This window comes from Leptodactylus fuscus, chromosome 9 (assembly GCF_031893055.1).
Source record: "Leptodactylus fuscus isolate aLepFus1 chromosome 9, aLepFus1.hap2, whole genome shotgun sequence".
Taxonomy (NCBI): domain Eukaryota; kingdom Metazoa; phylum Chordata; class Amphibia; order Anura; family Leptodactylidae; genus Leptodactylus; species Leptodactylus fuscus.
This window is the reverse complement of record NC_134273.1, coordinates 29,439,295-29,466,768: the sequence shown is the minus strand read 5'-3', so window position 1 is coordinate 29,466,768 and position 27,474 is coordinate 29,439,295. Positions and strand designations below refer to the sequence as shown.

At 43.1% G+C, this 27,474-nt stretch overlaps 1 protein-coding gene across 1 annotated transcript; it reads left to right on the top strand.

Moving 5' to 3' along the window:
* The first annotated feature begins 355 nt into the window (after window positions 1-355).
* Window positions 356-22,006, top strand: CCDC66 (coiled-coil domain containing 66). Its single transcript, XM_075287895.1, has 19 exons — window positions 356-482; window positions 4,280-4,344; window positions 4,425-4,450; window positions 4,530-4,941; window positions 6,076-6,196; window positions 7,906-7,997; window positions 9,118-9,245; window positions 10,729-10,887; window positions 11,771-11,902; window positions 12,188-12,405; window positions 12,824-12,908; window positions 13,319-13,480; window positions 13,953-14,097; window positions 14,635-14,772; window positions 15,722-16,230; window positions 18,310-18,347; window positions 18,584-18,849; window positions 20,200-20,327; window positions 21,786-22,006. The coding sequence occupies exons 1-19, from the start codon at window positions 472-474 to the stop codon at window positions 21,837-21,839; spliced, it is 2,889 nt and encodes a 962-aa protein (XP_075143996.1). The 5' UTR covers window positions 356-471; the 3' UTR covers window positions 21,840-22,006.
* Window positions 22,007-27,474: the final 5,468 nt, after the last annotated feature.

The following is a 27,474-nucleotide window of genomic DNA, read 5'->3' as shown; positions in this document are numbered from 1 at the left end:
AACGCAGACATGTGAGCAGAGGTGACAAGTCCTCTTCTCTTTTAATGTAACTTAACATGATGCCTGCACATCTCCCTAAAAATAAAATAAAGGAGCTACAAGCAGTAGTTGCCCGGTCTCCCATGTGTGAACATGCTTTTATTCTTTACAAGGTATTCTACAACATACCAGGGATAGAATTCTATAGAACGTGCCCTCATCAAAGATGGCGCCGCTAGCATCAACCGCAACGGGCGAGCAGCCAACCCGCTGCGATCACATCGCTTTTTCCAACTGTCACCTGGTAAGTAACGCGTACGCTGATTGGGCGCTGTACGATCCAATGGCTGCGGCTGTGATTGAGCTGTGCCAGCAACCACCGTACACACTGGGAGTCCGGGAAGTGCTGAGCTCAGGATGCCTGTGGGCTCAGTGTGGAGGGGATCCTGACAGAGCCGGCCGCTGTGTGCCGGGGGGAGCCGAGGCAGGGCCATGAACCTGGGGTGAGTCTTGTGTACGTGTGTGGAGGGGGCTATATACTGCCCCCTGCTGTCCAGGAGCCTTGTAATGGCTGCCTGTGGTCTTCTATGTATTATATGCTGGTAATAATGCAGAGCTGGTCGTCCTGTTTGGTATCTCGCCTAATATTGCTGCTTTTTTGCACATTAAATGATATTTTTTGCAGCTGTGGCGAATAATCGTCCTGCATTGTGCTGTATTCTATAAATGTAGTGATAGCAGCGTGTCGCTGGGCATCAAACAACCCGGGTACAGCATTTGCGCCATATTTATTAAAGGGGTTTTCTGGGATTTTTGTGCTGACTACAGAAATTCACTGCTTGGTAAGTGAAGCATGTTTACAATATGGTGTCAGTACTGTTATGGTCCTGTTAGTGGCGTTGTCAGAGCGTCACGTGATCACCCTCGTCTCTTCCAGTGACAACCCGTATCCCAGAAAGTTCCAGCCGAGCGTCATCTTCTAAAGTAATAACTGCTTCCTCTCTGCAGCCCCCATCTATCTCTCTGCACTGTGTGATGGCCTTAGTGTATACAGCGCATGCGCGCTCCCTCTCCCTGTGTTGTTGAAATCAGTCATGCATTTGCAGTATATACTAGTGGTATCATGCAGAAGGAGTTATGTAATTGAGCTATGTACTGCGCATGTGCAATCAATCTGTGCAATACAAGGAGAGGGAGCATATATGCGCAATACAGAATAGCGCCATCACACAGTGCAGAGAGGAATCAGGCCCTACTGTAGGAGAAGTAGACAAGGATGCTCAGCCGAAACTTCCTGAAGATCATGTTACGCTTCGGTATTGTCGCATTGCTTCACTTAGCAAGGCTTGTCTGTGTCCTGGACAACTCTTTTAAGTCTGCCATCATGCTTTGCCATTCATTATGTAAGAAAAACATTTTCGTGGCTCCTTCTGCCATGTTTCCTGCGTCATGTACCTCAGTAGGTGTGCGCCATATTGTGGTATACACTGCACGCTACACAGGAATTACAGACTGGAGTTTAGCTGAGCTGAGACTACTTCTAGGTTGATGTAGGTAGCACAGATAGTATGGCGGTACAGGGAGACACTAAGGAGCCGTAGAAACGCCATGTGCCACTGTGACATCTGTAGTAATACATTTTATGCCAGCCCAACGTATGCTGAATAGACACTCATGTTGTATACACCGGGTGCCAATATGGCTGACTGTGAATGGGGTAGTCTCATCTTGTAAAGTGATGGCATGTCTCTAGGATATGCTATCACATTGTATTCAGAAAGGGACTTACCTTATCTTGAGAATGAAGGGACCACAACGCTGACTTAGCGTTTCTTCTTTTTTTTTTTTTTTTTAATTCCAGCATGGCGATGCTATAAAGCAAATTTAGGGGGCTGGGGTGTCTCTGTGCAAGATGAGCTTAGAATAGAGCACTAAACCAGTTCAGCAGCTCTTGAAGGGGTTGTCCATGATTTTTATTTATTTTTATTAGGATAGGCTATAAATATCTGATTGTGAAGCCAACAGCCAGTCCCCACTTCAATCAGCTGTATAGGGCTACATCTGTATTATACAGTGCCTGGAGCTGTTAGCAGGTAGCTCTGTATACTGTGTACTGGTCAGTTGATGTCACTGCAGTTTACTTGACGTCATGCTCTCCTCCTCATGGAGCTGCATAAACACAACCCAGCCATTATACAGAGTACAGAGGTGTCCATGTACCCTTGAATAGTTGATCCTTACAAGGAGAGGCTGTTGGGTCCCCGTTGATCAGGTATTTATGGCCCATCAGTACATAGAACTTTAACGGGTTGTCCAAGGTTAAGCTATATATGGCATATCCTACATAGACAGCAAATGTAGATAATGTGGGCTTCAGCTGGTTTTCTCACATTAGGTTTTCTATGGTATATCCATTGTCTGGTTAGTGGCCACCTCCGGTTTTGTAGCTAGTTTTTACAAGATTGCTTGTAATAAACAGAGAAGTGCCTTGATATACAAGCTCTTAGACTCATGTATTACCTTCTCCCAGTTATACAGTATAGACTAATACTAGTTTAAACCTGCAGATGAAAAAAGACACTTTTTGAGTCTCTCCAGCCCTAATAGATATTGTGCCCTAACAGAACGTCCATCAAAATCAACTAAGATAGATCATGCCTGTTTTTTTTTTGTCTGTCAGAACAGGATATGTAAACACTAGAAATGAGTGAGTAGTATGCGATCGACTACCTCCGCTGCATAGTTATTGGTGTAAAAAAGCGCCAGGGAAGGTGGGAGGGCCATCGAATTGTTACTGCGTTTACCGTGTGGTATTCAACCGATTACAACAATAACTATGCAGGAGAGGTATTCGATCGAATACTACTCACTCATCTCTAGTAAACACACATTCAGTCTCTTTGCTTTTGAGATAGCCACGTGTTGATTATTTAAAAAACAAAACTAAAACATTACTTGGAAATTTTTCACTGCCGTGGCAGATGTGTGTTCCATGTGGGTTCCACCTCTAGAGAACAAAGGTTCTTTGAAACACGGTTCCTCCCGGTGAGTCAGTCACCATGTCCAAGTGAAGTATGAATATAGTGATATGCGTGACTTCTCTGTTCAAGTGTGTAGGACGTATGAAAACAATTCTGTGGATAGGTCCATGTTGTCCCTGGGCAGGTACTGATTTCTACTCACAAAGTCATGACTAGTCTGGGAAATGGAGCCCATCCATGGATGAAGTATGGTCCTTACAGAAGCGTAGACTAGCGCCACTTGGCTGTTTCCCTGTGTCTGACCCTCATGGTTGGGACTTGCGGGCAGTTATTACAATCTCTACAGTGGTTTGCCAAGCTGGGTGTAACGCTTTTATACAAAGGCCCCACGTAGCAGGCCGCAGTGAAAAAGCAATGTGGGAAAAAAACGTGGCAGAAACACATTGTCGTTTTTCCCACAGCGCTATTCACATAAAGTTCGCACCTTCTGCGTCCATGAAACCTATAAGGAAACCGCCAGCATTTCCGTAGGTATAATTGGCATCCAAAAACACATAACGGTAATTTTAGAAATCGCAATGTTCCTGCTGCGCCTATTTTTCTGCAGTGTGTGGATGGAATTCACTAGTTTTTTCCAAACTGCTGGGTTTATGACGCCTGGGGCCCCGGCCTTAAGGTTTAATGTCCCAATTATTAGAACACTAGTATCTGTATGTAGCGATGTAATAGAAGAACGACGCTGAGCGTACAGGATACAGACTCATTTAGAAAACTAGGCCGTGTCTTTTCTTAGGCGCTGTGACATTAACGCTGGATATATTTAATTAGTATAATGGCTCAAAGCAAAACTATACGCTGTACTTCACATTACTATAAGGCATCAGGGAGTGAATTATTATTTATTAACCTCTTCAGGACTACACACATACATTTTAACATTATCACCTTAGTCAAAGGCTGTACAGGCATGCTGAGAGTTGTAGTGTGGCAGCAACTGGAGACTGCTAATGACATTGACATCTTGATTTTAGGCATGGCCCCAGTAGTAACATCACCTGTTCTTTCAGTGCTCCGGTATCGGCGGCATGACATCATCATGGGGTGCCAGTGTGCTCCTCTGTCAGCTGCCATGAGAACGTCTATGGACCTTCAGTGCAGATGAGGGCCGTATGTAATACCTAGTAGTCCATTTAGTCATACATTTCCATTAGGAATAATTGAGGATTAGCATCAAGCAAAGTTATATTAAAAGCTGCAGCACAAATATAACAGTTTTTTCAGTCTATTGTCCTTATCGTTTTATATGCCTTATTTTGTAGGGATGGACTGATGCTTGAAACTCAGATTCTGAATGGCAAACCCAAGCTTATCTTGGCTCCGTATGGTAAGATGCTCATCACAAGGCTTTGATATGCTCCTAATGGTTACTGAAATATGTTCATTTTTATGTTATCTCTTTACTAGGGGTACAAGAGAAGACTGCTAAACAGGTATCGTACCCGGAATCACAAATATCTATTTAATTCATAGTTTATAATGGCACTGACTAAATGACATGTTTTTTGACAGGTGGGTAACAAGGGAAGGGCACACAAAACTACGCTAAAGGGAAAGAATCCGGCTCAAGTCCTGCATACGGTACAGAGTAGCAATGCCAGAACAGAACAGCCGGTACTGAAAGGCAGATCTGCAGTTGGAGCGGGGCCCGCTGGTAGACCTCCTGCCAATGTACTCAAGGAACTAGAAAACAAACATCATGACCAAAATGTGCAACAAACAAGGCTGGATGCTGGAAGGGGGAAGCCCATGCCCAAAAAGATCTCTAATGTGCCAAAGCAAAGACTACAACAGAAGCCGGCAATCTCAGCCGAAGAGCTAAGGGAGAGTCTAGTATGTCTGACCCAGGAGCAATTCCAGCAAATTCTAATGACCATCAATCACGGTAGCAAACCAGCGACAACCGACCAGACAGCTGACAACGGTAAAACCATCGTCTGGGTATATGTAAATGGCTCTAAGTAGGGAATATGGATTATTGCTTGCTCACTTATTGACAGCTTGTCTGTACAGTATTTCCCACCCGGCCACTCGCTGTCATGGGGAATATCTGGTTAGTTTATGCGAACGTGGCAATTCCTGATGACTAGGAACAGAGTCCAAATAGTCAGAGCAGCCATTTAAAGGGGATATTCGGCCCCAAATTGAAGTTTTACACTGATGACCTATCCGTAGGTCCTGCTGTGAGACCCCACGCATATCATCTGTTCTAGAGACTCTGGGTGCTGGAAGCTGCTAATGGAATAATAGGAGCGACTCCATCCACTGCATATCAATGGTTCCAGTGCACTGCTGCTGTTACTTGTATAGGAGCGGTGCTGCACCCATCCACCTGCATCTTTTGGCACCTGGAGGTTTCTAGAACAGATGATCTGTGTGGGACTGGGGTCCTGTGGATAGGTCATCAGTATGAGAATTCGGTTTGGGGCTGGAAAACCCCTTTAAGCCAAAGTCAATTCAGCCAACAGCTTTTCTTCCTGTCCATCCAAATCTATACTTGGTTTGGCTGAGGATTCATGTGTTGTAAATGTAGGGAGGGAGTAAACTGCTGCTAAACATTTCTGGTGACCGCTTATCTCCCTTTAATACTACAGGATTGGGCAGGTAAAATTTAACATGCCTGACCTTCTTTACCCACACATCATCTGTAGGGGGAGAGTCTGGACACTTCAATACACATCAGCTAGTTGGCCAACCCTCCGACTAAGAGTATTTTGTATTTTAGTCTGCTCTACACAAAAAAAAATCTAAATCTCCCAGGTCTGTATACCCAACAGGGGTACCACCGCAACGTTTCCTGGTCCCGTATAGCCTTCATGGGGGTGCTTTTTAGTTAAGCTCTGGCTGTTTTCTGATATTGATATGTTTGTATAGTGGATATAGATGCTTAGGTCTGTTTGAAGGCACAGTGATTGTTTTCCAAGTATCACTTGTATGTTATCCACTATCAATAACCCCTTATTTTGCTTTCATTACGTCTTTGTGATGCTGTTTTCATCTTCACAATCTGAGCTCTTAACCAATGTCTATATTGATTTTATATTGCTTTTTAATTTAGATGAGGATGAAAAGGAAACAAAAGGAGACAACCTTATAGAAAGCCCATCTACAGAGGAGGAGGCCAGCAGTGGACTAGCAGAGAGAAATGATCTTCCTACCGCTGACCAGACCACTGATATGTAAGCTTTATTTCTGTACTATTGCAATTTCCAAGCGCTTGCCTAAAGATTATTGCTAATGATAACTTTTTTTTTTTTTACTGCAGCTGGTTCTGACTGTTTGAGATCTGCTCATTTCATCACAATTCTTATTATACACATTTTAACCTGTTAGAAACCAAGTACATGTATGTTACATGGTCCCAGACTTTGTTCCTGTACTGTTGTACTTATGTGTCGTGGATTTAAAGGAACTGTCCAGGGAGTTTAAAACTAACTTAATTGATCTGGTGGATTCTTCATGATGGACTCAGGGGCTCGGTCCTGGCTTCCAACACCTGATCGCAACCAGCTTCTGACCCCTAGGTTGCTCCCCCTCCTCTCTTGATCTCACTAATAGGGGGCTGGTTCAGATCATGTTATTTGGGGGCTTGGAACCAGGTCGGAACCCCTTGGTCCATCATCAAAAATCCACCAGATCAATTAAAAGGATTCTATCATTAGAATCCTATTTTCCACAAACTCTACGTCCGAATAGCCTTTAGAATAGCCTTTCTTTTTCTTCTCCGTGCCGCTGTTTCTGAGAATTTTTTTTCTTTTTTTTTTTTCTTTATGCAAATGAGTCTTAAGTAGGGGCTGTGCTCAAAGAAGGCACTGTGATGAAGATCCAGCGTCCATTCAGCCACAGGAAAATGGCCGAACGGACATGTGCAGTTGGATCTGCCCAATGGGACATGGCAGAGCCGACTGAGCGTGCGTGGGGTTTGGAGACTCGGCGACGGAGAGTTGTCTGCAGAAGAAAGAGACGGCGCTGAATCTTCAGCAGAGCATCATCTTTGAGCACAGGGAACGCCCCCTCTGGTTTCTAAAGACTCATTTGCATAAAGAAGAAAAACTAAAATTCTCAGAAAAGAAAATAAAGGTAGGAGAAGAATAACTTTTTCTAAAAGCTATTCCGACATGGTGTTTGTTGAAAATGGGATTCTAATGATAGATCACAGAGCTCAGCTTCTATCCTCTATCATATAATCCTATATATCACAGAGCTCAGCTTCTCTCCTCTATCATATAATCTTATATATCACAGAGTTCAGCTTCTCTCCTCTATCATATAACCCTATATATCACAGAGTTCAGCTTCTCTCCTCTATCATATAATCTTATATATCACAGAGTTCAGCTTCTCTCCTCTATCATATAACCCTATATATCACAGAGTTCAGCTTCTCTCCTTTATCATATAACCCTATATATCACAGAGTTCAGCTTCTCTCCTCTATCATATAACCCTATATATCACAGAGATCAGCTTCTCTCCTCTATTATATAATACTAAATATCACAGAGCTCAGCTTCTCTCCTCTATTATACAACCCTATATATCACAGAGTTCAGCTTCTCTGTCTCATACAAACTATATATCACAGAGCTCAGTTTTTCTCCATTCATTATATAAATCTGTATATATTGCATAGCTCAGCTTCTCTCCTTGTATCATTATATATCTATTAGAGATGAGCGAACACTATTCGAAACAGCCGTTTTGAATAGCACGCTCCCATAGAAATGAATGGCCGCTTCCATTCATTTCTATGGGAGTGTGCTATTCCAAAAGGCTGTTTCGAATAGTGTTCACATCTCTAATACCTGTGCATCACAGAGCTTAGTGTCTCTCTCTACATTATGTGACGTAATATGTTTTGTTTTTTTTTTCCCCCTAATCAACTCAGACAAACTATCAGCTTATTCAGCGCCCTGGGAGAACGGGAAAGAGACAAGAGTCTGCAGGAAGCAAAGAAAGCCCAGTGGAGGAGAGAGCTGGGTATGTGTCCCATCCTGCACTGCTGAATACTATATCATCTCTCTGCCAGCATGCATTTCCTCTACAGACAGACGGGACATATTATTTCACATATACCTCCCCTGAGTAGTCGTTTAGTTTTATGTAAATAGGCTCAGATGCTGAATACGTTTATCTTCCAGCTGTTGACATAGAGGAGTCTCACTTCCTATTCCAATAAATCATTCCAGGAAGCCAGCGTGTTGCTTTAGTGTTGGGAATTTAAGATATTGTAATTACCTGTGAGGCTTTCGGGAACTTTTTAACTCTTTGCTCAAGTCACAAGGGGATCACCTATTCAATCTTCAGAACCAGAAATTTTAATTACATAACCACATGACTGCTGGTGGTAGGATGAGCCCTGTCTGCTGATACTCGATCACTTCACAGGCTTAGCATTGGCACAATTCAGCCAGATGGTTTCCATTACAGACTGTCTGACTATTAAATATTGCTATAGCACTGTGTTTACATGCTCAGCATAAAAAGGGATATACACATAGATACACATTGGTCACCTATAACATCAAAATTGCTTAGAAATTTACGGATCTGAACAATGAAGACAATGGCCAAATGGTGATTTAAAGATGAAAAGGGAAGGGCGTCTACTGATCGGCAGATCTCATGGGGTAAGAATCTACCAAAAGTGTTTCATGGAAGGACAACTGGTGGGTCAGTGACAGGGTGAAGGACGCCCAAGGCTCATTAATGTGTATGGGGAGGGAAGACTAGCCAATTTGTTCCGATCCCATGGAAGATCTACAGCAGTGCAAATTGCTGAAACAGTTCCTGCTGACTCTGATAGGGTGTGAAAACACACAGGACATCAGAACTTACTTTGTATGGGGCTGTGTCGTGGTAAACTGGTCAAAGCGCCCCGGCTAAGCCTTGTCCATGGTTGAAAGCCCTTACACTGGCATGTGAGAATCAGTGCTACACGAACCTTGTCTGGTCACGTTTACTCTAACATCACGTGGTTGGATCTACACATTATTAAGCTGATGATTTTATTGTCATGAGTGAGCTGTGTACATTCTGCTTAAATCAAGGTATTATGGATGAGTTGTAGCTCTCACTTTTTCTATTTGTGTGACCTTAGATGAACAAGTGGCTCTAAAGAAGAAGTTGAAGGAAGCTGAAAAGGATGGAATTAATCTCAGGCATCGGGACCCTTATGGCAGAGACTCTTCTATTTCAGAGAGGACAGCCTCTTCAGATCTTCTAAAAGTAAGAAATGGAACCATTTGCTTTATACTTTACGTTTTTGGCTCTCTGTCGTTTGGGTGTCTCCAGCAGAAGATGTGAACTTAGTTAGGCTGAGTAATGTATTGATAAATTCATTAAATGAAATGTCAGTAGTGTCAATAGTCCTTTTAGTTTACAGAGATTGTATAGGATTAGTAAAGCATGGCTGCTTTTTGTTTAGAAATCACTCTTCACCTCTCCATACGATATATCTGATATTGCAGTTCAACTTCGTTGATGTGAATGGACTTAAGCTGCAGTACCACACACAACCTGGCAGCCATGTTTTTCTACACCTCAACAACCATGCACCGATGGTAAAATGGGGTCTTGGTTAGCTTTGACTGAGGCAGCAGAAGGGTTAATCAGGCACCGCAAGCAGACATTAGCACTGGGTGTCTGCTGTATAAAACCGCAGACACCTGGCAGCTATGGCGGCCGGCATATTTAAACACCTGGCATCCGGGAAAAAGTAGGTTTGGATTTTTTTTTTTTTGTAATAAATGTAATGTAAAAAAAAATTTTTTTAAAAGAAATATTGTGATGGCGGGGATGCCAGATGTAGAAAACAACCCATTAAATTCTTATGAACTACCCTAAGAGTAGATCATCAATATCTGCATCCCAGGTCATACAAAATGCAGTTAACATAAATTCACTTCACAAACTGATGTAGTTCAAAACCTATTTTACAGAATTTGGAGGAACCCCAAGGGCAACGGGGTTAGAGGAGTGTGTCTTCCCACCCCTCCCCCCACTTGCAACCATTTTGGTGCTGCTTTTTTTCTGGTTCTGAATCCATTTTCCCTTTCTGCATTGCTGGAAGTTGTGAGGCTCACATGATGGCTGACAGCACCTTGTATGACAGCTAATGGCAGAACCTTATAGGGCGGCTTTTACACTTTCCAAAGATGCCATTTCTTATTCTGCAGTCCAGCTCTGTTTTCTTGAAAATCAGTGTTCTAGTATTATAAATTAGCTGTAAAGGGCTTCAGGGGCATTTCTGCTCTTTTCAGGGCCTCTCTCTCTCCACGCTAGATAATCACCCCCAACTGTCTATGGAGAGACGAGGAGGAAACTTTTGATGTTAGTTATAAGGGATTGTCCAGTTTCGGGAAATAAGTATTATTGTTTGTATAATGAAAAATTTTACAATTCCCCAATATACGTTGTGTCAATTCCTCACATTTTTCTAGCTCTCTGCTTGCTTTCATTCTTTGTTAACTTAAACTAGATAAAAATCAGTTCATGGTCTGTGATGGACACACTATGCAGCACTTTTTCGGCCCACAATTTTCAGAGGTGATTGCAATGGAGTCTCTAAACAGACAGAATCTGACGCAGATGTGAACCCAGCTTTAGAGTACTTGGTACCTGCAAATGTATAAATATGCTATTGTATATGTTATATTCTGAACCAGCTGAATATATACATAGTTGCCTTTATTGTTGCTTGTTTTCCTAGAATACACCCCTCAATGATTACATCACCCCAGACCAAGAAGAGCCCCTGCTGAAGATATCCCCTGGTACAGAAACTAATGAATCCTCGCCATATGGAAGGGCTTCGAGTTTCAGCTCTCCTGAGCTTCCTGCCGCTATCCGTAGTGCATTCGTTTTAGGGGTAAGACAAACATTTTCAACATGGACAACACACTACAGACAGACTGTGCTATATTATAGTGCAGGAGGAGCTCAGCAGATAGATATATAATTTTATGGGATATGATTCAGCATAACTTGTCATTTATTCAGTTATTTTAGGTGTGGGAGATCAGTGGGTGGTCCTACTTTGTGATTGACAACGTTCCTGTTTTTTGAGAACATAGATATGGCTGCCAATCACTGGGTAGGACCGCCCACTGGACGCTTAAGCCCAGAATGAGCAATAAATTGAGTTTTCTTACAGTCTGCTCAGATCCTCCTGCCCTATATCATGAAGTTAACATGGCAGCGATGGTACTCTTCAAATTAAAATCTGTAGTCTTAGAGACCCTCTTTGTGCATTTGAAGGAAGCGAGAGCGACTCTTGTAATATTGCACCACCACATTCAAGTTAATGGACATGTTCGATGCTGATATGGGAGTGGGACTGTGCAGGGCTGAAACCAGAATTGGCACCATACTCCACACAATCAGTAAGGGTGCTAGTGGTCCTACTTCCTTACCATGAGACCACATATCCCAGCCATATAATATTGCATTATCTTTTTGTTAGTAGGGTGTTCCACTGCTGGAGTCTCAAGCAATCAACTATAATAATCTGTAGAGTAAACTGGCAGGAGTTGCTCTTATATACCCATATCGCCACCACAGGGGAAGCATTGCATGTTGCCAGTTGAAATCGGAGTCTGCCCGTGTCATGGATGGGCTTTCAGTGCTGGCTAATGGATCTTGGTTTATGATGGACTTTATTTGAAAATGTGCGTTCTAGTCCAGATAATCCCTACACAATAAATATTTTATTTTGTATCCCCGTGTTGAAAAGTATATTTCTGATACTATAGGAAGCCGCTCCAATGGATCATCCTTTTAGTGCTGTCAAACGACAACAGCAGAAGAAATGGTTAGAGGAACTGAACAAGCAAAGAGAGGAAGACGCCCTGCGTAAAATGGAAGAAAAGCAGAAGCTTCAAGAGGTAGATGACATTGTATTTCATGTAACTGAGAAAAAAATCCCAAATATAAATATAAAGTCTTCAGGTCAATTCACACTTCTTGTGTCTGCCTCTGTATAGCTGTAGAGTAGCCTATGTTTTGCCTCTTGCTTTAGAATATGTTTTCATTTCCGAGTTTTGTCTACAATTGCCAGAATCAAAAAAAAAATAAATCTTTTTGCACCATGGAAACTGTATCATGCCCGATTTATGTATCAAGGATACGTGGTTATTGTATAGTCAATGTCACTTCTTTGTTTCCTGCAGAGTGTTCAGCAGGATCATTGGGCGATGCATTTTGATTCTTTCAAGAAACAGAATCCTATCTCTCAGAATACTGTAACACTGCAGCAGTCGGAAAATCCTCAGACGACCCCAGATCCGCTGGGGGGTACGCCATCTCCCTCTTCAAGTCATCGCCAACAGGGACAGTCAGAAATTATCAAATCAACGGAGGAAGAACATTTTCAAAGCCAGAAAGTTGGGTAGGCATGGTGACTACTGCGGTGATATGTGATGGCATTGTTAGTATCGAGGAAGCCATTGTAAAGTCTTACATGTAATATTGTGTCTGTGTGAGGGATTTCAGAGTTACAAGTCCATATAGAGGAAAGTTTGGGTAAACAAAAAACACCCTCCCAATTTGCTTGGAATTGTCCGTTTGCTAGTCAGAGACCAAATTAGTTTAGGCCGCTGCTGGCAACACAACTGCTGTATCTTCATGTTTTTAGAAACCAACATATTGGTCCTTAGCACTTACCGCCAGGGATTTCGCTTTATATAATAACCACTATTAAAAAATGAATTAAGGGATTTTATCATTTTAAGGCTTTTCTTTGGGTAAAATTAAAATCTATATTTAGTACTTTTATTTACATGATTATGATTTTGACTTGTTTTTAGGTTTTTGCGTACCATGACCTCCCTATTAGACCCTGTGCAGATTGAAGAAAGGGATCGTAAAAGACTGAAACAACTGGAGCATCAGGTATATATGTACAGGCGGCCTCTGTGCGGTGGATTGCACATTGAAAAGCCTCTGATCAGCCCCATGGAATGGAGCAAATCCTGCTTTCTTCTTGGGGTAGATCCCCTTTAATGTAATGGGACAATAGGCGGGTTCACATCAGTGTACAGATATAAGATTACTATTCGACCATGTAGAATATGAACGTCAGTGTGGATCGGCCCAATGCTAAATTTGTAATTTGTAATGGGTTCGGAGGTGTTATGTGGCAGTGTGTGCACTAGTGTCCTATTCTGGAGGCAATTCCAACACATATGAACATTGTCTACTGGTGGAACTGTAAAGTTGCTTAGAGCAGAATGTGACCACAGACCGCAATACTTTTAATTTCACACTTTTTTTTTGCTCTCTTTTTTTTTAAAACTTGCCAGAAAGCTATAGCCGCTCAAGTGGAAGAAAAACTCAGGAGAAAGCAGCTGGAGGAAGAACAAAGACAAAGGGAAGAACAGGAGGAGGAGAGGCGATTGGCAAGGGAACGGGAGCAGATGCGACAACAGTACGAGGAAGACTCATTAAAACAGAGACAAAAAGAGGTATGCTACTCGTCTAATAGATCTTACAGATATGAACATAGCTTTACAAAACAGGTTGTATCAGAGGCGCCATCCATTTAAAAGGAACCTGTCATGATTATATAGACTGTGAATCTCCGTTATGTTGGATGATGGCATACCTATTGGGTAGAAGATGAACTGGTGACCGGTGGGGTCTGACTGCTGAAACCTACACTGCTGTTGAGAACATGGGGCACTTCCATGATCATTTGAATGGGATTGCTGGAGATGGCAACGTGCTGTAATTTAGCTATTTCCAGCACTCTCATGTAAATAAGTGGACCCAGGGAACATGTCTTCATCCACCAGTACATTCTCAATGAGGGTAAAACAACCCCCCTTTCCCAGTCTAGGGATTGGAGGGGGCTTGCAGTGGTTGGACCTCTATCAATCAGCAATTTGCCCTTTTTCGTACCATTTTGAACTTTGTTTTTTCCCTTTTGACTGATAGGAGGTTCTTGACCAGAAGACAAGAGAATTGTACCAAAGTATGCAGAGGGCACAAGAAGAAGCCCAGCGGCTAAAGCAAGAGCAGCGCATGCGTCACTTACTGAAGAAGGGACATGATGTATCTAACCTTCAGAAAAATGTATCTGGTAAATATATGCAGTTATGGTTTGAAATGGAATGAGAAATATATAGGAAGCTCTTAGACGTTTCCCTTCTGTTAAATATACTCCTGACTTTGGCTCAAAAAAACGCTGCTTTTCTGCAATGTGGGGCCTTAGTCTTTAATAGTTTATTCATTTATTAATAATCCTGTACTATATTTATCAATCCTGGTTATTCAGATTGTACATTTATAGCAGAATGTAGCAGCAGATGAAGTGCCTTAGCATGTGAAATGGTCATAGGCCATGTTTTGCTCCATCTGTGAAACTTACCATGAATAAAGGAGTTATTTTGAAGATTTGGTGAGAGTGAACTGGCCCTAAGACTGTGGTTGTTCTTAGAGTCCTTACTTAACTTTATTCAGGCTTGGAGAAACTCATTGATGGGCTAGTGTGCTGGGCATATTTATTATTCCGATTATATTTCTCCATTTGCCTGTATCTGTCAGATACTTAGTGCAATGTAAAGACAAACATATAAAACTTATTCAATTTTTTTTTCTTTATCTGATACTTCTTTAGGTGAGACTGTGCACCCAGAGGTCAGCAGATCTGCAAGCCGCACCACTGAAGCTAAAGGTGAAGATGTCACCAGCAGTGTTATAAATCCCAGGACTTTAACTGTTACCTCACCGAGGAAGGACACCGCTGTTCAGACTGGTAAATATTAGATTCTCAATTTTATTACATTAGGAGGAAAAAAAACTTGTGGCTTGGTTACAGCTGGAATCGTGCACTTGAATGTGGCCAAGTTCACATGACTGTTATTACAGCCCGTTGCTCTTGTCTGTCATAGGGTGAGAGCAATGGAAATTAAAGCATTTTGTACTCCATTAAAGAGGACCTTTCACCATTTTGCCCACAGGCAGTTCTATATACTGCCGGAAAGCTGACAGTGCGCTGAGTTCAGCACACTGTCGGCTTTCCCGATCTGTGCCCGGTGTGAAGAGCTTATGGCCCGGTACCGTAGCTCTTCTATGGTCAGAAGGGCGTTTCTGACAGTTAGCCAGAAACGTCTTTCTGCCTCGCGGTGCCAATCGTGCTGTGCTGTGAGAGCCGGGAGGAACTCCCCCCTCCATCTGCTCGCAGTACTCGTCCATAGACAAGCATTATCAGGGAGGGAGGGGGCGTTCCTCCCCGCTCCACAGTACAGCGCGATTGGCGCCGCGAGGCAGAAGGACGTCTCTGGCTAACTGTCAGAAACGCCCTTCTGACCATAGAAGAGCTACGGTACCGGACCGTAAGCTCTTCACACTGGGCACAGATCGGGAAAGCCGACAGTGTGCTGAATTCAGCGCACTGTCAGCTTTCCGGCAGTATATAGAACTGCCTGTGTGAAAAATGGTGAAAGGTCCTCTTTAACTTCTCTTGGTCTTCCCCATAGATGTTAATGGAGCACAGGTTGTGTTATGTACTTTGATGCACTACAATAGGAGTTATAAGTGTGTTGTGTATCCACACATTTACACTCCCTAAGGACTATTACTAAAATGTCAATCTTGTATGTAAAAACAACTTTAGTTGTTAGAGATTTTTGTCCACAAGAATCTTCATTATGTGGTTTGTGGTTCGATCTCGACTATCTTACTTTGCACTTTTTATTTAACAGATGACTTGAATTTTGTAATGAAGCCAGATCCTGTATTACATTACAAAGACAAGACCTGGAGACAGGAGCACAATGCCTCTCCTGATATTCCCATAGAGTTCAAGGATCAACCGCGCAAAGCTGAGGTACAGACAAAAAAGTCCCTTGTCCAGAGAGACAGAAATGACTCCAGCAAAGAGAACACAAATACCTACAGTGATGTTTACGATCAGTACGCGAGAGCAGAAAAGCAGGGTAAAGAGCTCGGCCGGAGACCAGACTGGAATAAAAACAGACCTCACAAGAAATACATCCCGGCCTCCGAGCGCTACCCCAGAGGCCTCCAGAAGCAGAGGGAGGAGAGCAAAGTGCGCAGACAGATGGAGCTGCTGCATCTCGTGGAGAAGAATTCCTCTAATAACTTGCACTTGAGAAAAGGAAATTCCCCAGAAAAGTCTCCAATTCCACGAGAAGAAGCCAAGATCTCTCCACATCATGAAGACATAAAAACTACACAGGAGACCAGAAAGGTAGTAGATATATATGATTCAGTAGAAATGGCGTACAAGTAACACAAAACGTACATAAGAGCTACTAATACTTTATATAGGTTACAGTCAAAAGTTTATCAGATCTTTGCATAGTAAAGTCTTACAGTTCACTGGAACTATATATGATACTGTGTGATATATCTTACTAAGACAATGTTTCAGACAGCATTACCTTCTAGTACAGTAGTCTATGAAGAGGGGAGGGGGAAGGGGAGGCTGCTAGAAAAGACACTCAAATAATTACAGATAAGCGGCTAAGAGTTCACAGAATGACATACAGCACAGCAACCTCCTACTCCACCCCTCCATTCTCCATAGAGCTCTATCTGTGAGGCTGAATAAGACAAATATAATGTGAACAATCAGTCAGATTGAAAATAAGGAACAGAAGAACAGCTTAAGTGGTGAAGAAAACAGATCTCCTTAAGATATATTACAAAGTTTCTTCTATTGACATGTGCTATTCATTTATGAGAAGTTGTTTATAATTGGAGGGAACCTGTCAGGTTGATTTGGGACACTAAACCATCCACAGGTCTTAATTCCATCCAAGCCCACGATTTAAATAAAATAAATACACCTTTATACTTACCTAGAGAAGAGTCTATTGAGCCTCATCGGACTCCTCTCTGGTGCTCCCAGTGCCTGTGCAGTTCTTCAGTAAAGCCAAGGACGTACACCCCAGCTTCACTGCGCAAGTGCCAGAGATATGGGAAGCTGAGGGCTCATTCACATCTGCGCCCAGTCTCCGTTCTGCAAGTTTCCGTTTCCTACACAAAACAGAGGCAGGAGACGGAAACCTGTAGGACTCTTTCATACCCATTCATTTGAATGGGTTTGAAAGATGTCCGGCCGTGAGCGGTGGTGAGCGTTTTATGCTCTCCGCTGTGAAACCGTTTTTTAAAAAATAGGACAGAGTCAGACATGCCGTACTCTGTGTCTGGTTTAAAAAAAAAAAAACGGTTTCGCGGTGGAGAGCATAAAACGCTCACTGCTGCTCACAGCCGGACCCAGTCTGACAGGTTTACGTCTTGTGCATGCAGAAGACGGAAACCACAGAACGGAGACCCAAACACTAGTGTGAACCTAGCGTGAGGTGTATTCCTGTGACTTTAGTGAAGAACTGCCTTAGTGCAAGGAGTATAGTGGCAGGGTGAGGATAAAGCTTTTTTTTTTTTTTTTTTTTTTTTTTTTTTATTGTGGGCATGAATGGCTTTATAACAAGGTAACAGGGCCTGTGAGTGATTTAGTGTCCCAATTCGCCCTGACAGATTGCCTTTAAGTTTATAACCTTCACCAGTACTTGTAGCTGTAGGCCTGTATTCACATGACCACATCGCTCAGCTTTATTTATTTATTTTTTTTTCGTCACACGAATCTTAATGGCACATCCTAGCAATATAGTGTTATAATATAAGATATGAATATTTCTTTAAAGGGGCTTTCTGGGAGAAGAGTATTAGAGATGAGCAAGTAGTATTCAATCGAGTACGCATTTGATCGATTACTATGGTATTTGAAATACTTGTACTTGGTCGAATACCACATGGTACACGTCTTTTACGTTTACCGCGTGGTATTCGACAGAATACGAGTATTTTGAATACCGTAGCATTCGATCAAATACCTACCCGATCAAATACTACTCGCTCATCTCTAGTATTTATAGACCATGCATAGGAGAGGCCTTCAATATCTGATGTATGGGGTCCAGCTCTCCAGACTCCAGCAGTCCAATGAGGCAGCAGTCCATAGAGTGGGGATAAAATTGTAACAACCAGCCCCTCCCAAATGTTTGGTGTACAGATGTATGGACTGATCTAAACAATGAAGAGGTCACAGGCATTACACCTCCTTCAGACAGCTGATCAGTGGGGCTGCCTAATGTCCCCCAACGATAAGATCCAAAGCATAGACCATCAATATCATAACCTCACAAAATTCCTTTACATTGTGGAGCATGGGGCGTGTTGTCTGCACCTGTACATGGAGCTGTAAAAGGGAATGTTCACCTGGTCTGGTTGGAAGAATAATTGTTCTAATTTTTGTGTTGTGCAGGAAGACAGGTTGCAGAAAGTTGAATCCAGTTTCAAGAGGTACGTAGATCTATCTTACCGACCTGTATCAATCCCCACAAGTTAACTTTTGCCTTGAAAACATGTATTTTTTCAAATTCTGTGTAGTAGTAATTGTGTATTACATACTCAAATAATGTCCCCGACGGGATGTATATGTATGTTCACTCCCTAATGTATATGCTTTTCTTTTAGACTGTCCTTCCTGCAGGACAGTGATCTGTTACCTTGTTATAACTAGTCCATTGTTGTCACAGACCAGACTCTCCACCAGTTCCCGCAGTGAAGAACAGATTACACCAAGCTCAGAAGAGATCCACGGTTACTCCTGTTCCTTCAGTTTACAATGGAACTGCTGTGTCCGTTCAGCGGCATGTCACCCCCGACCTTGAGAAATTAGATACTGACCGACCACCATCTTCACATTTTGTTCCATATGTTCGGACAAAAGAGATTTACTATCTAGATCCGGATGCCCCTATGTCCAGACCCTCAACGCACGAACCGCTGCACAATCCAACTGGTAAGAAGCTAATGCAGACCAGTAACCAGGCTTGTCATTTACAGACTGATTTTTTTACATATATATTATATTTATTTATTACATACCTACATATTTTGGAATAAGGCAAATAATTATATACAAGCGAAGGTAAGACTTGCTCATTGTGAATTTGATGACAAAATCAGACTCCAGAGAAGAAATGTCTTTTTGAGCAGGGTCTTCCTTACCCAGCACACAAATGGAGAACTTTCTCCCATATATCTGTCGCACACTATGGAAGCAGTATCATATAGGGACTTGTATTATGTAGTTTGCATTTCTCTCTGAGCTGGAGGGCGGATACTAGCGGTTATACACTTCATATAACGTAGAGAGGATCTACTCCATAACTTTGTCACTCAAACCATGCAGAACATATATACTGAAGGAAAAAAAAAAAAAAAAAGACAAAAACTTGTGTTTTGGTTGTGATAGAAAGCTTCAATGTAGCCCCAGTATCACACTAAACTTGAGTTTCTGTTGTTATCTCTTTGCATGTGCTCGTTCCACCTCTCCATAGACACATGTCCCACAGTCCAGATCCATACCAATATATACACAAAGTACCTACCAGGTGCCTACCATCAAGGCCCAGAAAATGCATATGTAGAGGCCCACTAGTCAGAAATATATTATTGGCTTCCCTTTACCAGCCAATAAGGGAGTGGGGAACACATTGAGAGTATAATAGAACTACTAAAGTACATAGATGATATTTAAAAAACAAAAAACTGTTTCACCACGGAGAGCATAAAACGCTCACCGGCGCTCACGGCCAGACTCAGCATGACAGGTTTCCGTCTTCTGCATGCAGAAGACGGAAACCTGAAAACTGAGTGCAGATGCTGGTGAGAACCCAGCATAATACTCTATTACTACAGTTTTTATCCTGTAACCCGCACGCCTTATACATCTGTTATGTTTTAGTTTTCTACACACTGCACTTTTCCTCAGCATTGGGCCACTGCAAAATAGTGTGGTTTTTCTCACAACACTTTTCACAGAGTCCACAGAGGTTTTCTCTGCGACTTTCTGCTTCCATTATACTTGTAGGGATACCTCAGGCATTTCCGTAGGTATAATTGGCATGCTGTGATTTCCAAAACCGCAACAGTTGTGGAATTCGTAGTATAATGTAACCTGAGCAGGGTATAAGTACCCACACCTCCTGAAAGTATTGTAACTGATCTACTGGAGAAACAAAGTATAACTTGTTAGAATACAATACTTCTAATATCTGCCATGAAACCTGGGAAGTAATATACAAGGTATGAAATGTAACTATGGAAATGGGATAATGAATTCTGGACAAAATGCTCTTCTCTGTAGGTAACGACCAGGAATTGCGACAGATCTTCAGCTCTGAACATGGAAAAGACCCGTTACTGAATCCTAATGTCATTAGAAATAAGGACCGACAGCAAGCGATACTGAAGGGGTTGTCAGAATTACGGAAGGTTTGTATTGTCTTCAGTTTTGGCACAATCTCTACAGGTATTGGTGCAGGTCACACTGTTTCTCCATCACCTTCTTAGGGTTAGTGAGCAGCATATAGAACAACAGGAAACAAATGTGGGAGGGAAATCAAAGTCCTAAAGAGTGTTTCAAAAAGGCCTATTCTAAATCTAGTTTTTAATGTTAAACACATTTAACCCCTTCTCGACATTTGCTGTGCTAATCATTTTCATCGAGTAAGACCATTTCTTGTGTTTGCTTAGTTATGAGATTCATTCTACTACCTTGTCCCCATATGCCCAAATTACAAACAGATAAAATTATTTTTCCCATACAGTGAACACAACAAAGTGTGCGTCTGAAAATTATTACATGTCTTCTGTGGTCCAGAATTGTATAACCAAGGAGCAAAGGACCAATATAATAAAACTTGAAGGGGTTTTCTGGGCCCAAAAAGTTTGTTTTTTTTTTAAATATAAAAAGTGAGTGCTATTAATGGGTTAATAAGTGCACCTATATACCTTTTTAGCTGTGTTTTGATTGATCCCTGGGAGTTCCTGGTATCTCCAGCATTTGTTTACACACTTCAGCTTCCTGCTATGTAACTTCCTCTCCCAGTCTCTCTAGCTAGCCCACCCTTCCCTACCTACTCAGTATAGTATATACTTACCCTCCACACTACTTCCTGTGAAACAGCTTCTCCTCCTGTACTGAATCTGTAGTCATGTGCTCTTCTCCATCTATGACTGCCCCAGGGATATTGGTAACCATACATTTTTAATTATGTTATTTAGAAAGTGGGAGGGGGATGTTTTAGATTAGTGTAGGGATTTCAAGTTATGCCGGACATCTCTTTGATCTTTTACTCTATTATCTAAAATACAATTCCATATCATCTAAAACAATCAACCACAAATCAAATAAATTGTACATGTCAAACCATGCTCTTAAGAAAAGGAACAGTCTTACCCAATCCTGATGAGGCTTTGGGAAGTCAACAGCATGGTGGGGGCAGATTAACTAACCCTTACTGACACCTAGGTCCCAAAAGAATTCCTGTCCTGACAAGGACACTCCCACATGTTCTCCCTCAGTGACCCTATTGTAATTATGTAATTAGACTGATGTAAACTGGTTGCTCATTCATCGGTACTTCAGGGGCTGAGATCTTGTTCTTGATCAAAGGGGTTGGCCACTTTCAGACCAATATTGAGAGACAAACTATTGTTGACAGCAAGCAGAGATCTAGAAAACTGACGAATTGATACAGAAAATATATTGGAAAATTGTACAACTTTTTAATTAATTATACAAACAATAATTGTCTATAAATATTGGTCTGAAAATGGCCAACCCCTTTAAGGCGGTATAAATTGCCGTGCCTGAAGTGAACATGTACGGATCTGTAACTATTCACAGCCACTTCTGTTACAGTCACAACTTTTGTTCCTTTCCCTTAGGGCTTGCTTCAGAAACAAAGGGAACTGGAGACGGGGTTGATGCCCGATGTGTAGGATGGTCCGAACTTCTGTCCCGCTATGTGTGTTATAACCTAGGACTCTGTGTGACGGTCATTATGCTATCTAGATGCACTGTAACATGATCAATGTGAATTGTGTTTGCTGCTGTTTTGTGTATTTATCAAACTTCTCATAGGAGTGTGTGTTTTGTCAATTTTGTAGATTGTGTTTTTAATAAAAATTATTTTTGTAACGTTTATTTTAAACCTGGACTTTTGATTGGTAAAGTATGTGTGTGAAATATCTACAGACTGCAGCGCCATATTCGATACACATCACTTTGTAGAAGTAATATTTGCCTTACTGTATATCACTTTCAGTAATTTACTGTATGTGGTGTCTACAGGCAAACAGAATTTTAGCATTAATGGGTCTGTACAGGGAAGTTGAAGGTCTCAGACTTTTTTTTTTTTTTTTTTACGCAAAAAAAAGGGTCATGGCTAGAGATGTGCGACTGCTTTTCCTATCTGCACCTGTTTTCTAGTGCAGAAGGAACAGTAAATGCTCCCCAATGTGCAGATTGTATGCCAATATCCTTCCATGCAGTAGCCGCAACATGGATGAGATTAAGAGATTCAGCAAGAATGTTGGCCTGTCATAGTAATGGTGGCCGATCACTGTTATATCTCCCAGGCAGTAGAGTACAATACACCTCTGCATATCAGACTTGTAAGGAAAAGTCTAAGTGATGCATCAGCAGTCTAAATGGAAGACAAGTTATGAGCCATTTACTACATAAAAAGGGAGTATAGTATCAATGCTACAAGGAGACTATATTTATATATATTTTACACTGCCGCCCCATTTCTATTGCGCTGTTTTTAGTTCTCATTTTGCTTCATGTCACCCTATATACAGGTGGACGTCAAGGCTGCGGAGTTGAAACTTGTATACAGAGTCCCACTCCTGCTTTAAAATAAAATTATTAGATATTAAAGGAATAAGCAGTAGAGATGAGAGTACTGTTCGGATCAGCCGATCCGAACAGCACGCTCGCATAGAAATGAATGGACGTAGCCAGCACGCGGGGGGTTAAGCGGCCGGCCGCCGTCAAATACGGAAGTACCAGGTGCATCCATTCATTTCTACGGAGCGTGTTGTTCGGATTGGCCGATCCAAACAGTACTCTCTCATCTCTAATAAGCAGAGCTTAGACTATAGCTGTTCTAGGACTACATTCTCAACACTTCTAAATTCCTATCAGTCTAAGCCCCATATACACTCAGCCATTGGATGGCATTCACCTAGGTGCATCAAGTCTACTGTATAAGAATTGGGGCGATGCTAAACTCAGCCACATCCTTTCATATAAACACTCAAAACTATGATTTACTAGCAGTTACCCGCGACTTCGTTGGCGGTGAACCGCTTATGTGTTGTTTCCCCCCCCATCTCTGGCCCAGTTTCATGTCCCACTCCGACATCGGCCCCAGTGTAGTAGCACTCACCTTGGCCACGCTCCCTCGCCGCTGCTTTCTCCGCTCGCTCAGTGCATATAGTTCGCGGGCTGCTGCCTGTGTGGCAGAGTTGCCATGACGCCAGGCCGCGTTCTTCTGCATATACGACACACACAGGCAGCAGCTCGCGAACTATGTGCACTGAGTGAGCGGAGACAGCAGCGGGGGAGCGTGGCCAAGGTGAGTGCTACTACACTGGGGCCGATGTCGGAGGGGGACATGAAGCTGGGGAACGTGGTTGATCCCTGGGGACACCCCCCTCCCCCCTGTTTGTGGAGTGTCGGGTGCAGCAGCCTCCTCCGTCCGCAGGTGGCCTAGTATAGCTGCAGCTCCAGGACGATGTGGGCTGCTGCCATCTTGTTCACTGTGTCCCTGCTCAATCGGCACGCCCACATTCAGCCCCCTACCTATGGTGCCGCAGCCCTGGCTCTATAGCCCACCCACAGCCTGCCATGCACCAATAGGAGGTGCGTAGACAGACCAGCGCTGGCAGCATGCCAGCTTCTACAGCCGAGCCCGGAGGGGTCTTTGGAGGGTCACGGTGGCGATTTGGGGCGAGTGACCCAAATTTTAAGTAGCCTACTACCTTTTCCTGGCAAGTGTGTGTGTGTGTGTGTGTGTGTGTGAAATTTCCCCCAAATCCATTCAGCCGTTTTGAGCCATCAGCTGTGATTGAGGAACAAACATACACACACACACACAAACCCACAAACTTTCACCTTTATAATATTAATAGGATATACATTAACAAAAAGATTAGTTTTGCATTAAAGCAGCACTCCACTTTAGGCACTCTTCCTATTTCTGCATAGGTGGTTCAGAGGGATGTTCATTGGTTTTGATACTAAGTCCTGTACTGCCCCACGTGACCAATTCTGATTATTATTATTTTTTTTTTTATGAAGCAGAACTCTGATTCCCTCTGCAATCCTACGGAATCAGGAGGCAGCTCTATTGGGAATGCATGGAGTCTCTGAATTCTTATTCTTTGACATTCCCACTGAGCTTCTGCCGTCGTTGAACAGCTTTGCTTGGTGGAGTTAAATGCCTAACCCGGCATAAGCCTATGTAACGCTTCTACCATCAATACCATCCTGCAGCGCGGAGAGAAAGATATTGAGCCCCGTGCCCGTTAAATTTACTCCAAGTAGTAAAAGTCCACTGTTTTCCCTCAAGTTGTCTATGCAGGATCAAACGCACAACATAACAAAAAGATGGAGACCCTGGTGTTCAGTAAACATCTTGCCCTTTCTGGCAGCATATCACAGACTGCTCCAGGTACAACCTCAGACCATACAAGAACTGAAAAACTCTGGAAATTGTCAATATCGAATTTCAACACTGCTATGAGCTCAGCCAAAGGCAAATGGCACAGATCATTGCCATCAGTGTGAATTACTACCCTGTAGGCACTGATGGCCACAGCAGGCAAAACCTGCAACCAATGCAGGGCCCACAACCCTTTCCAGAAGATATTAGCATCAAAGAAACCAAGGCAAGGGGGAAACCAGGGTGCAACACTTCTCTCTGCCCAGAACTCAGGAATCACCGATAAACCATTCTGGGGCTGAGCACCTAGAAAACATACAGCACACCAATTATAGTGGGAAAGTGTAAGCTGTAGAACAACTGTGCCCTAAATGTTTAATTTATCATGGTCTAGCAGGGTCCGCCGCGCATGCGCAGTGCACGGGTCTTGCGGTGGACGGAAAGAGAATAACCCCTAGACACGAGCATTGCCGTGGTAGTTTGTTTGTCTTCCCCCCCCCCACCTGTCTTCCCCCCCTCCCCCCTGTCTTCCCCCCCTCCCCCCTGTCTTCCCCCCCTCCTTTCCTCCCCCCCTCCCCCGTCTTCCCCCCTGTTGTGGCACCGCTAGGGGCAATATGCTCCATATCTGGTAGGACTGTGACGTTCTGTGGCCTTTCTGGGATGCTGTGTTTTCATTGTACTCCAAGGTGAGTGGGCGCTCGATATCTGCCTCCCCGCAGTTAGCGCTCCTATCAGTCATTCCTGGTAAGCTGTCGGCAATTAAGAAGGACCTCTTGGGGCATTTTCTCACGGCTGCCAGGGCTGATATTCTGAGACATTGGCGCAGCTCCACCCCTCCCTCCTTGCTCGAGTTCCTCCAAGAATTCCTTCTCATACGGAGGATGGAGGTATTGGTGGCGGAGAACTCTCCCGATTCCTCCAGGTTTGAGCGCCTCTGGATCCTGTTCCAGGAGTCATGTGACTTTTCCGCTGCCTTTGCTTGAATGCGACGTGGTCTCCTATCTTCTTCCCCCTCTGTTTGTCCTCTTGCTTTCCTGCTTTCTCCTCCGGTTTCGGGTTTGGTCCTCCCTTTGCCGTTCTCTGTTTCTGTGTTTACGTTTCATGTTTCTTTCTCCTGCCCTTTTCCCCTCTCAGTTTTGAGATGGTTTTCTTAGCGGTTTTTGTTTTTCCTGACTGGTCCCCATATGTTTTCTCTTTTTCTTTGTTTCTTCCCCCTTTTTCTTTCACTTCAAAATCCGCCCCTTTACAATGGTGGTCTATGCAGACGGCCGGGTTTTTTTCCACTAGCGGTGGGCTGCTGCTAGCGGAGAAAAGAAGCGACATGTCCTATCTTCAGGCGGAAACCGCGGCGCGCTGGGCCGCGGCTTCCTCCTAGCGGCAACACCCTCCTGTGTCGGCTCATTCATTTGAGCCGACATAGGAGGGAAAGCCGCAACCGCGATGGTCGCAGTAGGCGGGTTTGACCAGAGAGAGACGCGTCTCTCTCTGTGTCAAAACCCGCGCGGATGGCCAACGTGTGAACTAATCCTAAGAAAACCCGTTTATACATAAATCACTCCATTCCCTAGAATACATATAAAAGTAGAAAATGACTGTGAAACACAAACACATTAGGTATCCCTTTGTCTGAAAGTGCCGGGTCTACTGAATATAGGGCATCTGCAGTGCTCCTGTTCCGTCGGGAAGGGGTTAATAGGAGCACCTCGGCTTATACTCTAGTCAATAAGTTTTCCCAGTTTTTTTGTGGTAAAATTAGGGGCCTCGGCTTATATTCGGGTCGGCTTATACTCGAGTATATACATATATATACACTGTGTGTAATCTGCAGTTCACAAGCATTGTCTGACACCTGGTAAGTTTCCACAGCACCCATCTTTTGCGTGGTTCACATCTGCATTTGGTAATCCGTTCAAGGAGTCCACATGGGGGGGCTCCCCGAACGCATTGGAAAGTGGTGTGCAGTGAAAGCAAATGGACCCCATAGACTATAATGGGTCCGTGTGCTTTCCACGTGCTGTCAACACAAATCATGTGGACATGAAAGTAGATCACAATCTATTTTTCTGTCCATGTTTCATGCAGAATGCTCACAGACCCCATTATAGTCTATGAGGTCTGTGTGCTTTCACTGCACACCACTTGCCAATGCGTTTGGTAATCCATTCAGGGAGTCCGCATGGGGACCCCTACCTGAACGGAATACCAAACGCAGATGTGAGTAGTCCCACCACACAAGTAATATTATCTATAGGAGGCACAGTATGGTCCGCCTGCCCTGCCTATACTTTTATTAAGGGAGCTGTTCATGCTACAAATAAGTTCAGACACACATAATAGTATGTTTGTTTGTTTTTTCAGTATGTGCAGAGCAGGAAGGGGTCAGGTCCAAAACAGTCCCAAACCAATAGTTGTGCTATTAAGAGGCCTTTAATAGAAGCAGGAACACAATGTGTGACCACAAACAGATTGGTTATGGATATGCAAATCAGCTGCCAAGTGCACTGGCGGTGGGTCAGATCAGCCAACAAGAACCTGTGACAGAGGTGACAAAGCTAAAGGGGCAGCCTTGGCACTTCCAGAGCAGAACTGGAGCACTAACAGCTGTCTGTAGGCAAATCGGACCCACTGCTGACGCACTTGCAGACAGATCTGGATATCCATAAAAAGATGATCATCTCCATATTACTTTGGGACCACAAAGGTATGTTTCTACTATTAAAGATCTCTAACCCTACACCATTATCAGTTTGGGAGGCATTTTGGACCTGATTTCTTTTAAAAAATGTTAAAAAATAAAAAATCCCATGCAAAATAGTCAACAATTAGAAAAGGAGAAACACTTAATAGTAAAATGAAATTCTTTCGGGTCATTTATGTAAAAAATTTATTTACTCCGTGTAATA